Below are 12652 nucleotides of genomic sequence, written 5' to 3'. Positions count from 1 at the left end.
AGATGAGGATACCGCCAGAATACAGCCTCCTATGGAACGGGCTGCGATTCATTTGGAATCCAAATGAATAAAAGCTAGGTGCATGTACTAGAAGGGAAGCCTGATTCGTATGTAGCCTTGTGCATGAGGCCTTCGTTTTTTTTTTTTGTTTGTTTGTTTTTTATATTGAATGGACAGATTGTATGGGTATGGGATCTAGAGGGCGTAGTAATTTCAAGCACCAACTGTATGTAACTATGTGGTTGTGCCTACATGTATGCTTGCCTTGAAAATGTAAGCTTCTGTAGTGCAGAAGTAGTAGCCATGGACAGGTCTGTTCGTTTGGCCTGATAAGATGACTGAGTCATTGATAAACCCACTATATACAGGGTGGATCAAGTAAGGGGTGGAACACTTCATTAAGTAGGATATTTGCATGTTTTCATGCTTTTATTGCACATAAGGAGGTTATTAAGAATTCCTTAATTTTTCCAAGAATATGCTGGCCATGTAGACAACATAAAACAGATGTCCCAGGCTCAGGAAAGTTGAAGTATTCCCAAATGAAGAAGATTGGTTTTGAACTGTTTTTCTGTTTTCCTTGTAGGGAGAGGAAATTTTTCTGGACATGTTTGAAGATGAGTACAGGAGTATGATGGTGAGTTTTAGCATGTGCTCATATAGCCCTTTAGTATATACAGTATTCTTAAAGCATACCTTAGTTTTAAAAAAAAAAAGTTTGCATAATGGCTGTGCTTCTTTGTACAATCATAATTGTGAAGGTCTTTTTTTGGGCTTTCCTAAAGACTTTTTCAGCCTAATTATTCCTTGTTTCAGCTGCACAGCTAGATGCATTTCTCTCACAAGCAGGGGCTGTCTTTCTTCTGTGGAATCTGCCAACATTGTACTGTCATGGTGTCCTTTCCCTTACTTCCCACTATGCTTGTCTTCAGCTCAGGAGGTCACCGAACAGATCAGATAAGTGGGAGATCACACTGACAGAAAGGCAGAATGCTCATATAATCTTCAAAAGCAGTGTAGAAGCAGTTCTCAGACTCGGGAACTTATCTAGCTCTGACAAGCCCTTTTTCCTCTCTGCCGTCTTCAAAGTCTCTGTTAGGCCTCTTGCACACGACTGTATGCCCTCTGAGATATACGGTCCGTGAACGGGCCTTATGTCCTGGAGCGGCATTGATCATGCGCACGGGAGCACACCGCATCATAGATTACATTGATGCTGTGCACGTTGGGCCGCCCTCAGGACTATTGTCCCGCATTTATAAGATCATATGAGTGCGGGACAATAGCACCGCAGGCGGCCCGTTCAATGCCGCTCCGGGACATATGGCCCGTTCACGGACCGTATATCTCGGAGGGCATACGGTCGTGTGCAAAAGGCCTTACTAGAGAGGGATCTTGCCTGGCAACAGGCAGTGAACTGCAAATTAGGTGGAAATGAGACCCCCCCCCCCTTTCCCTCATTGGCCATAACTTTCCAGATTTTTTCAGGTTGTTGCAGGCATATTGTCACACTTCGGTGTGGGAGGGAAACCCCACACCGAACATAGGAGGGAAAAGAAATAAGGCCTGGAAACTAGGGAAGTAAGATGGACCCCTCTTAGTGAAAACCCTAACCAAGATCCTGACTGACTACCAGTATAAACAGACCCCAAAGGTAGGTGAGTTCATACGCAGTAAAACTTAGAGTCCTATCTAGCCCTATAGGACCCTGGTAGTAATGGGAGGGACAAGACTACCTGTTCCTCCTAAAGGAAGGACGAACAGGAGCCTTCTTCAGGCCTAATACAAACAATAGGGAAATGCAACACACAGAACCCAAACAAAATACAAAAGGGAAAGGAAAGACTTCAAAGGGGCTATGGAAGCACCAGGAACTCTGCCGAGATCCAACCACAAACTTTCCACAGAAGCTAAAAACCGCACAGCATAGTGGGAGAAGCAACTATAAATAAGGAAAGTTAAATTACCCCATAAGCAACACCTTGGGGCAAGGGGTGAGGCCATTACCAGAAACAAAACAGACGCCTATTAATCCCCAAGGAAAACCTGTCAGATCAAACCATGTGTTGCCAGTCTCACAGATCTCCTGCCACTCGCTGTCCCCTGGACGTCCATATGTCTCGGTACGTCCGTGACACATATTTTTTAAATGAAGTGATTTTGCTATTTCCACCATTCTCTATTAAATGAAATGAAATTGTGTGAAAGTACAGTGGCTCTTCAAATTCCACAGCATGAAGTGAATGTGGACTCCTTCATACCTCTGCAGCCATGTTTCATTTTCCGTAATCCTGTGTATCTTTTGCCAAAAACGTCAGCAGATACAGTACTATCATTGGTGGTCACTTTTTCAATCAAAGTCCTTTTTCACTGAATAACTTTTTAAAATACAGATGACCAATCTCTGTAAAAAGTAATTTCTGAGGATCTCATGGAAATCAGGATGATTTTTGCAACCAGTGGGTCCTTGCGTAATTGTTGTCAGACAGAGTTTATTGAAATTGCAAAAGCCAGCTCCCCTGACATAAACATCCTGCTGCGGATCCTGCATATGTTCAAACATAGAAATTGTAGAAGATTTTTTGATCCGGCGTCTAGATAAAATCTAGTGTTTTATTTCAGCATATTAAAATCCAAAAGCTGTCTTACTCATGGCATGGAGTGAGATCCACCCTTCACCAATTAAATACATCAGGTAATTTTTAAAATACTTGCAGTATGAACAGCAATGAGAGCAATAGAAAATGTAGTAAAAAAGCATGTAATATAATATCTCATATTAAAAAAATTTGAGTAACCATGCAGCTGTAACAGCAAAATAATGACCAATTATATGTGAAAAACAAAATAATTATCTTAATTTTGGAACATAAGGTCTCTACGTAAGTTCCGACCATCCGGTACCTGAGTGTTTGATGTGAGAATTCAAAAGAACTCACAGACAAATTATTTATGATGAATATTTGGGATGAGCGAATCGACTTCGGTTGAAACATCCGAAGTCTATTCGCATAAAACTTTGTTAGAATGCTGTACGGAGTGTGAGACTTCAGGTAATACCTTCAAAAATGAATTTCTACTGTAAAAAAACATTTACCGAACTCTAACGAAGTTTTATGCGAATCGACTTCAGATGTTTCATCCAAAGTCGATTCACTCATCCCTAATGAATATCACCACCACCTCTTTCTGAAATTTGTACCTTCACAAGAGCCCTTGTTCTAAAAGAGGCAGTTTTTCTTTCATGGCAGTTAATAAAATGTTTTGCAACATCGGGCATATTACCCATATCAGGATTTTTGATGTCCGTTAAATGTTCTAAAATCAGTGTTTTGAATTTCCTGAATGTAAAACCTACATATAATTTGTCCCATAACGAGCTCATAATGACATCAATTACAGATTCTGAACTGCAATTTAAATATTGTTTAACTGGAAAAGTACCGTATTTTTCGCTTTGTAAGACGCTTTGTCGGTGCGTCTTATAACGTGAATACTAGTGAGTGCTTCCATTATGCAGGAGGTGCAGGAAGCAGTGAGTGAAGCGCTGCTAGCTCTGGCTGCACTCACCGCTCCCTGGTCTTCTCCGAGCCCACGCTGCACTGTCCTGACTGCACACCGCATCAGGAATGAGTGCGCACACTATGACCTGACGCTGTGCAATGTCAAATCACAGTGCAGCACGGACCCGGAGAAGACCAGGGAGTGGTGAGTGCAGCACGCCATCCGGAGAGGTAAGTCTGTTTAGTTATTTTCGTGTAATATAGGGGTCTGATGAAGGTTGGGGGGGTCTGATGAAAAATATATTTTTTCAGATTTTCCTCCTCTAAAACCAAGGTGCATCTTATGAACCAGTGCGTTTTATAAAGTGAAAAATACTGTAATTGAACATGTTGAATCAGTAAATTACTTTGGAGGTTTTTCATATGTCAAGGTTTTACATGGATATGAATCACATTTATAAAAACCACAACAATGTAGCCAGGGCTTGCTTGTGATATTTGTTTGATCAAAACATAGGAGAAATAATGTTGCCAGGGGTTGGAGATTTTCTGTAGGAGATTTGACATCCTTGATTTAATATTTGTTCTAACAGTGGATCGTCGCATAGTAAAGATATGTATTTGTTAATATTTTTATTTCCTTGAATTGTGGACTGTATTCCAGTACTACAGTAAGCATATCAGTATTGCATTGTATGTGAGCACAGAATAATAGATCATGGCTAGATTTAGCAAAAGATTTACAATCTGCGTTTTCATCATCGACTGTGGATAAGCTTTGTTTATTCTATTAGCTTTGAGTTGGAACCCAGAATCTGTACTGCAGTTCCTTCTGGATCGTGTCATCTCACCTATAAGAACAGCCTGTAATATATGTTCGGGGTTACTTGTTTTAGCATGAGCTGTAGTGTTTCCTGGACGTGGATGTTTGTATGATACTTGCTGCTTCACTATGTCAGGTACTATGATGGAAGGAATATGGAAAATGTAAACTATACAGATTGTATAAAAGGTGGTACGACAGACACATCTCCACGCCAAATCAAAAAAGTATATAATTGATTTATCTGCCATACCACCTAATGGAAGACGAGAAAGGGTTGTTGTGGGAAAAAATGTATTTTTCCTCCCAAAATGCCATTGTCAAATTGGCTAAATAGGGGGAGTGTCTCGGAGGAAAAATACATTTTTTTCACACAACAACCCTTTCTTGTCCACCATTGGGTGGTATGGCAGATACATCGATGATATGCTTTTTATTTCATGCAGAGATGTGTCTGCCACAACTCCTTTTATTGATTTACATTAAAGGGATCATCCAGGTAAAGATAATGATGACCTATCCTTGGGGGGATCCCAACACCCCCGTCGATCGGCTGTATTAGGGATCCACTCTGGTGGGCGCTGTGGACTTCCAGCAACTTTTCAAGCACGGCTTGTACATTGTATGGCGGATGTGCTTAGTATTGTAGCTCAGCCCCATTGACTTGAATGGGCTGAGATACAATTAGGCCATGTGACCGATGTACTGTGACGTCACATGGCCTAGGAAGAGACCGCTACACTCACGGAGCGCCCGACCTCTTCTAACAGCTGATCGGCGATGGTCCTGGAGTCAGACCCCCGCCGATCTGATATCGATGACTTATCCAGAGGATAGGTAATCAATAGTAATTCCCGGATAACCCTTTTGACGACAATTCATATAATTTACATTTTACATATCCCTTCCATCATAGTACCATTACTTTTCTTGATTTATGTTGACACAGTGAAGCGGCAAGTGTCATACAAACATCCACATCCAGGAAACACTTCATGACATGGTGTGCTGTCCGCATCTGTAGTTCCTTTCCGCGGCCCCGCAAAAAAGATAGGGCGCATCCTATTTTTGTCCGTAAATGCGGACAAGAATAGGCATTTCTATCATAGTGCCTGCCATGTGCGGTCCTCAAAATGCGGAACTCACACGGGCCAGTGTCCATGTTTTGCAGATCCGCAACTGGAGGACCACAAAACAATACGGTTGTCCGAATATAGCCTTATTTGGTTTGCGGGGCTGTGAAACGGAAGAAAAGATCCAGACAGCACACGGTGTGCTGTCCGCATCTTTTGGGGCCCCATAGAAGTGAATGGGTCTGCATCTAATCCACAAAATGGCGGATCAGCTGCGGACAGCAACATCCGGCCATCTGAATGAACCCTAACATTGAGTATCCTGATAAAGTTAATGCACTCATCATTGCAAAACATTTTACTAACCATCCTGCTAGAAGAACTGCCTCTCTTAGAACATGGGCTGTTGAGAAAGTCCAAGTTTCCCAAAGAGATGACAATATTCATCCTTCATTATTAGACTGTGAGCCTTCTGGTCCCTCACATTAAACACTCAGGTACCAGATGGTCTGAATTTACGTAGAGACCTTTTGTTCCATGACTGAGATAATTATTTAGTTTTTTACATATAATCGGTCATTATTTTACTGTCACAGCTGCATGGTTACTCTCATATTATGTACAAGCAATGTTATGCGATATTATATGCTTTTTCCTACTTTTTTTTATTACTCAGATTGCTGTTTATGCAGCATGTGCTTTAAAATTACCTGATGTATTTAATTAGTGAAGGGTGGATCTCACTCCATGCCAAGACCGCAGTGTGCGGTTGAAACATGTAGGCTCCGGGGTGTCCCAGAAGCTTTTGCTGAAATAAAATATTGGATTTTATCTACACGCCGGATCAAACAATCTTCTGCTAGACAGCATTGCCTTGCGTGCCGCCGATTACACGATGAACGAGTGAAACGCTTGTTAATCTGGAAATATGATCGTTGGTGCAGACCCCTAAATCATCATTTGCTGGCAGCAGATTGTGGCGTCTAAACGGCCTCTGCTGCCAGCAAACGACGAGTCTGTTTGAGGACAAGAGATGGCATTAGCGATAGCTTCTCTCCGTACCGTGGAGGAGATCGCTGCATGTAAATCTAGCTTTCTCCTCCACTGACCAGCAATTGATTGTGGGACCTTTGCAAATCGTGTCGCTGTAGTGACCATTTTCAGTTAAGATCAGTCAAGAGTCAAGACCAAGAACAGTTTTATAGTTTTTCGTCATTTACACTATCCATTTCACTTCACTATATCTGGGAAGCTAAAGTATTCGTAGCATTGATAGTTCGGTCGATGTAAGTGACTTTTAACCTCTCAGAAACTTATGTCAAAATTGTCACTTTTTTGAAACTGACAACCATTGTGTCTGCAAGTTCTGTTGTCACTTTTTAGAAAAATGGCCACCATAACAAAACATAAAAAATCTTATATACCACTCACTGTCAGTAAATCAAACATAAGAGCCAAACTTTGATATAGGCCTCTCCCACATGAACCTTTTCAGTTCACGATGCATGCGTACAGTAGAGTAGACCTATGGTCCGACAGGAATGCACAGCTTCATAAATCATTATAATGCAGTGAGTTCTGGTAAGAGGAGCAGTGTAAGGTCGGGGCGGTGTGGCTATCACATGGAGCGTGTTTCCTGGATTCAACACGCACATTTGAAGGAGGCCTAAGTGATATCCGGCTTCATCAAAGGGGTTGTCCAGCCAAAAAAAGGCTGAGAATGGTGGGAAATATTAAAATAGGTCTGACTCTCCTTACCAATCTCTGCCGTTCTCGTTCCAATGCTTCTTAGTCCCTGTCAACATTCAAGTAAATGACTGCTCCGCCATTCATTGGGGGAGGTGGGTCACTGCTGCAGCCATTGATTAGTTGGGAGGTCATTTCCTGTGTGTCGACAGTGGCCGTTGGGGGACCCTAAAGGACTGGAACAGGAATGGTGAGGTTTCTGTAAAGTGAGTATGAATTGTTTTATTATTTTATAACATTCTAAGCCTTTTATCAAAAATTTCCATTGGCCAGACAACCCCTTTAAACTTCCAGGAGTCACCCATGAGCCAGTTAGTGTAAGCATCAGTATATTATGTCCTGCCGTCATGATTTTAGTGATTGATAGCAGTGTCTCCTCGTCATGAAATTTACACTAATGCTTTACCAATGTATACCTCCCATAGAAGACTCCAAAATATGATAGGCTACTTTCACACCTCCAACAGAGAACAGTTTGCCTGAATTCACTGTATCTGGCACTGCCGGGTGAGGACGGAATCTCCGCCGGCCCCATTAAGTATAATGGGTTCTGGCGGTGATCCGTACGCATTCCGGCAGAGAACTGGCTGGAAACAAACAGCTGCATGCTGCGATTTGTGTCCAGCCGATTCTCCGCTTGGCTGCTGGAACAGCCATGCCGGAGTTTCACACCGGAATTGTGAAACTAGCCAAAATCAGTAAGATAAAGTTGCGGCACTCAGATTGTTCTTTTGCAATTAAAGTAATTTATTGTCACATCAAAAAAAGAATGATCCAGTTACACAACAAAAAACAACCACTCTTTATATCAGTGGTTGACCGGACGTTTCGGTCCAAACGGACCTTCTTCAGCGGTCTAAAGATCTGTAGTTTCAGTGGTGTAGAATATGGAGGTTGGATCATGAAACTAGCCGTAGGCATACAGCGGCACAAGTCGAGGGAGAATTGCATGAACCATGGTAGTTTACAAACCAGATGAAATCAGACGATATTTTTGTTAGAGGAGTTAAGGAAAATGATTTATTATTTATATTTTTGTATAATGTTGTATTACACAATTGTAATATAAACTTCAGTGGTTCTCCACAGGGGGTGTAAATGGCAAGATAAAAATCTGCAGTGAATGCTTATGGAAGTTTCTTGTGGATTTTTCTGTGGATTTCACCCTGTGCATTTCAAAGGTTGAGATCCGTGCTGGAAATCGCAGCATACGCCGACATGCTGCATATTTAAATCCTCACCGCAGGCCAATTGTGACACCGAATTTTTCCGTAGCATGTAAAAGAGATTTTGTTAAGTTTCATCCATCATTTGGTGCTACTGTGGATTTTTTTGCCTACAAATGATCAGCAAATAACCCACCGCTTAAACACCTTTGGGGTCTTTTATCAAACAGGTGTAAAGTAGAATCTGATTGGCTGCTATGGGCAACAAAGCCAGTTCTACTTTACACCAGTCTGATAAATGACCCCACTTGTGTGTACATGATCTGAGTCTGAGGTGTAGCCTAATGTTACATGAATAAGGAGATACAAAGATGGCACCAGTGTTTGAAGCAGTGGTATACTCTGCTCCTTACATTTTACCAATTGCGTACACACACGGGCTAAGTTGTTACATTCACCTTTTTCATAATTGCTTAAAGGGCATCTGTCAGCAGTTTTGTACCTATGACACTGGCTGACCTGTTACATGTGCACTTGGCAGCTGAAGCCATCTGTGTTGGTCCCATGTTCATATGTGTCCGCATTGCTGAGAAAAACTATGTTTTAATATATGCAAATGAGCCTCTAGGAGCAACGAGGGCGTTGCCGTTACACCTATAGGCTCTGCTCTCTCTGCAACTGCCACGTCATAACGCCAGGACCTGTCAATCAAAGTGCAGAGGGCACGGCAATTGCAGAGAAAGCAGTGTTTAGGTGCAATGGCAACTCCCCGTTGCTCCTAGAGGATAAGTTGCAATTGTTAAAGCATCATTTTTCTCAGCAATGAGGGCACAAATAAACATGGGACCGACACAAATGCCTTTAGCTGCCAAGCGCACATGTAACAGGTCAGCCAGTGTCATAGGTACAGAACTGCTGACAGATGCCCTTTAAATGATGGTTCCTATATAAACGTTTCACAGCCTTACTTTACAGGGAAGTACAAGTGCTTGTGAGCGATATCCCTAAATACAGACTCTCGCCAATTCATTATTTTTATTGATGACATGTATTTCTCAGTTATAACATAAATCAGCAGTAAACAGCAGTGACAGCTTCAGGACATGGATGGAATCCAGCTGGAAATGTAATGTAGGAATGTGAATACAGCACATCGGACAGAGACAATGAAAGCAATGTGTGACCCATCACCACATCCCCATTAATCGTATTCACAATGATGTGCACTCCTGTCCCACGGCAGTTCCAGTAATTATCCGGATTGCCTGTAAGCGTGACGTGAATAGGACTTGGAGGGACAGAAATCCCTGTAATCCTGGATTTCTTAATGTGTCTTCATAGTGACCGTAGTTTCTTTATTTGCACCGCAATCTGCGACTTTCCCTACTCACGCCAGGCCTAAAAAAAGGGGGCATGGTGTGGGTGGGGAATTTATCATTTTCTACGTCTGTTTAAGGAGTAGAAAATGGTCTCACTTTGAAGAAGTTTTTTGTAACATGTCCCTGCATGTCAGCTTTTAGCTTGGGCTACTTTCACACTTGCGTTTACCTTTTCCAGTATTGAGATCCAGCAGAGGATCTCAAAACCAGAGAAAAAAACTTCCATTTTGTCCTCACTCATTGTCAATGGGGACAAAACTGAACATAACGGAATGCTCCCAAATGCATTCTGTTCCATTTCGTTGCGTTCCCATACCGTACAGAAAACTGCAGCAAGCTGCGGTTTTCTTTCCGTCATGTGATGCGAAACAAGATGGATCCGGCACGACACACAATGCAAGTTAATGTTGCCGGATCCGATTTCTTGGACACAATAGAAAACGGATCGTTCCCCCATTGACTTTCAATGGTTTTAGTGACTGATCCGTCATGGCCATTTTCAGGGGCGGATTGGCCATAGACCTTACAGGGAAATTTCCTGGTGGGCCGATGCCCAGGGGGCCACCAAGCCCCCATCTCTGCTACTGGCTGGGTACATAATAAGCTATCAGGTGCTCATATACCCGGCCAGCGACATGCCCTCCTGAATTCTATTATGTCCCGCATCTCCCCTCCAGACAACTGGAAGAGGAGGAGAGAAATAGGCCGCTATTGATGACCACAACAGAGGGACAGCTTTTGGGGCAATACATTGTGCGGCACTGTGGTATATCGTATTGCTGACCCCCCCTACTTTTGTTGCCATGCCTCCTGTCAATTTAGACCCTCCTACAATATGGGGCCACTTTTAGGTATTTTTTTCCAGGGCCACTTTAGGTTCCCAATCCACCCCTGGCCATTTTAGACATAATACAATGGATCCGTTCATAATGGATGCAGAGGGTGGTATTATTACAAACGGAAGCGTTTTTGCTGATCCCTGCCGGATCAGGCAAAAACGCAAGTGTGAAAGTAGCCTTAACTAAGCAGGCACAGCAGAGCCCCGCTCAGCTAATACTGGCAAACGCTGGTTTAAATAAATGACCCCCTAAGCGACTAAGCTCCCTCTAGTGTGGACTTTAGGCAGATGACGTTATCATCTAAATCTATGCAAGGCATTGAAAGCTCTGTATCAGAAAAATTGAGCTTCCAGCCCTAAAAAGATAAACTTGAAAAACGTAAACATAATATTTGCTAAAAAATTCAGTACCTTAAGTATAAATTTTTTTACTGGAGATTTCCTATGCTACATGCATTAGGACGCTGGTTTGACTACTAAAAAAATGACGTACGTGTATTTCAGACACTTATTGCACCTCAGTAGACAAGGGGGTACAGCTTACAAGGTAATGGGGTATGATTTAGCAGAAAGGGGGCTTAGATTAAAGCACGACAATGTTCACTAAAATTTTGTCTAGAAGTAAGCACTTCAGTAGATGTTGTGGACTAAAGTACACTGCTCAAAAAAATAAAGGGAACACAAAAATAACACATCCTAGATCTGAATTAATTAAATATTCTTCTGAAATACTTTGTTCTTTACATAGTTGAATGTGCTGACAACAAAATCACACAAAAAAAAAAAAATGGAAATCAAATTTTTTAACCCATGGATTGAGAGTCGCGCTCAAAATTAAAGTGGAAAAACACACTACAAGCTGATCCAACTTTGATGTAATGTCCTTAAAACAAGTCAAAATGAGGCTCAGTAGTGTGTGTGGCCTCCACGTGCCTGTATGACCTCCCTACAACGCCTGTGCATGCTCCTGATGAGGTGGCGGACGGTCTCCTGGGGGATCTCCTCTGGGGAACGGACGGGCCAGTCCATAGCATCAATGCCTTCGTCTTGCAGGAACTGCTGACACACTCCAGCCACATGAGGTCTAGCATTGTTTTGCATTAGGAGGAACCCAGGGCCAACCGCACCAGCATATGGTCTCACAAGGGGTCTGAGGATCTCATCTCGGTACCTAATGGCAGTCAGGCTACCTCTGGCAAGCACATTGGAGGGTTGTGCGGCCCCTCCAAAGAAATGCTACCCCACACCATTACTGACCCAATGCCAAACCGGCCATGCTGGAGGATGTTGCAGGCAAGCAAAACGTTCTCCACGGCCATCCTCCCAGGACTCTGTCACGTGTGTCACATATGCTCAGTGTGAACCTGCTTTCATCTGTAAAGATCACAGGGCGCCGGTGGCGAATTTGCCAATCTTGGTGTTCTCTGGCAAATGCCAAACGTCCTACACGGTGTTGGGCTGCAAGCACAACTCCCACCTGTGGACGTCGGGCCCTCATGGAGTCTGTTTCTGACCGTTTGAGCAGACACATGCACATTTGTGGCCTGCTGGAGGTCATTTTGCAGGACTCTGGCAGTGCTCCTCCTGTTCCTCCTTGCACAAAGGCGGAGGTAGCGCTCCTGCTACTGGGTTGTTGCCCTCCTACGGCCTCCTGCACGTCTCCTGATGTACTGGCCTGTCTCCTGGTAGCGCCTCCATGCTACCACTAGAGTGAAAGCACCGCCAGCATTCAAAAGTGACCAAAACATCAGCCAGGAAGCATAGGAACTGAGAAGTGGTCTGTGGTCACCACCTGCAGAACGACTCCTTTATTGGGGGTGTCTTGCTAATTGCCTATAATTTCCACTGTTGTCTATCACATTTGCCACAACAGCATGTGAAATTGATTGTCACTCAGTGGTGTGCTTCCTACTTGGGACAGTTTGATTTCAACAGAAGTGTGATTGACTTGGAGTTACATTGTGTTGTTTAAGTGTTCCCTTTATTTTTTTGAGCAGTGTATTTTACATGTACAGCCAGATGCATCAAATTTATCATGCAGCATGAGCCACAGTGATATACCCGATGCATCTATAGTCGGCCTGCCTAAGTTTATGCTGTCTACATATTACACGGGATTAGTAA

General features: G+C 43.0%; 1 protein-coding gene across 1 annotated transcript in view; it reads left to right on the top strand.

Annotated features, from left to right (window-relative positions):
- Positions 1 to 12652, top strand: part of CLEC16A (C-type lectin domain containing 16A) — a 393790-nt gene that overhangs the window by 118862 nt on the left and 262276 nt on the right. The window contains exon 17 of the mRNA XM_040441186.1: positions 587 to 637. Within this exon, the coding sequence (XP_040297120.1) occupies positions 587 to 637 (51 nt within the window). The remainder of the gene's footprint in view (positions 1 to 586; positions 638 to 12652) is intronic.

Source organism: Bufo bufo, chromosome 7 (assembly GCF_905171765.1).
Source record: "Bufo bufo chromosome 7, aBufBuf1.1, whole genome shotgun sequence".
Lineage (NCBI taxonomy): Eukaryota > Metazoa > Chordata > Amphibia > Anura > Bufonidae > Bufo > Bufo bufo.
The sequence above is the reverse complement of the archived record's forward strand: the minus strand, read 5'-3'. Positions and strand labels throughout refer to the sequence as shown.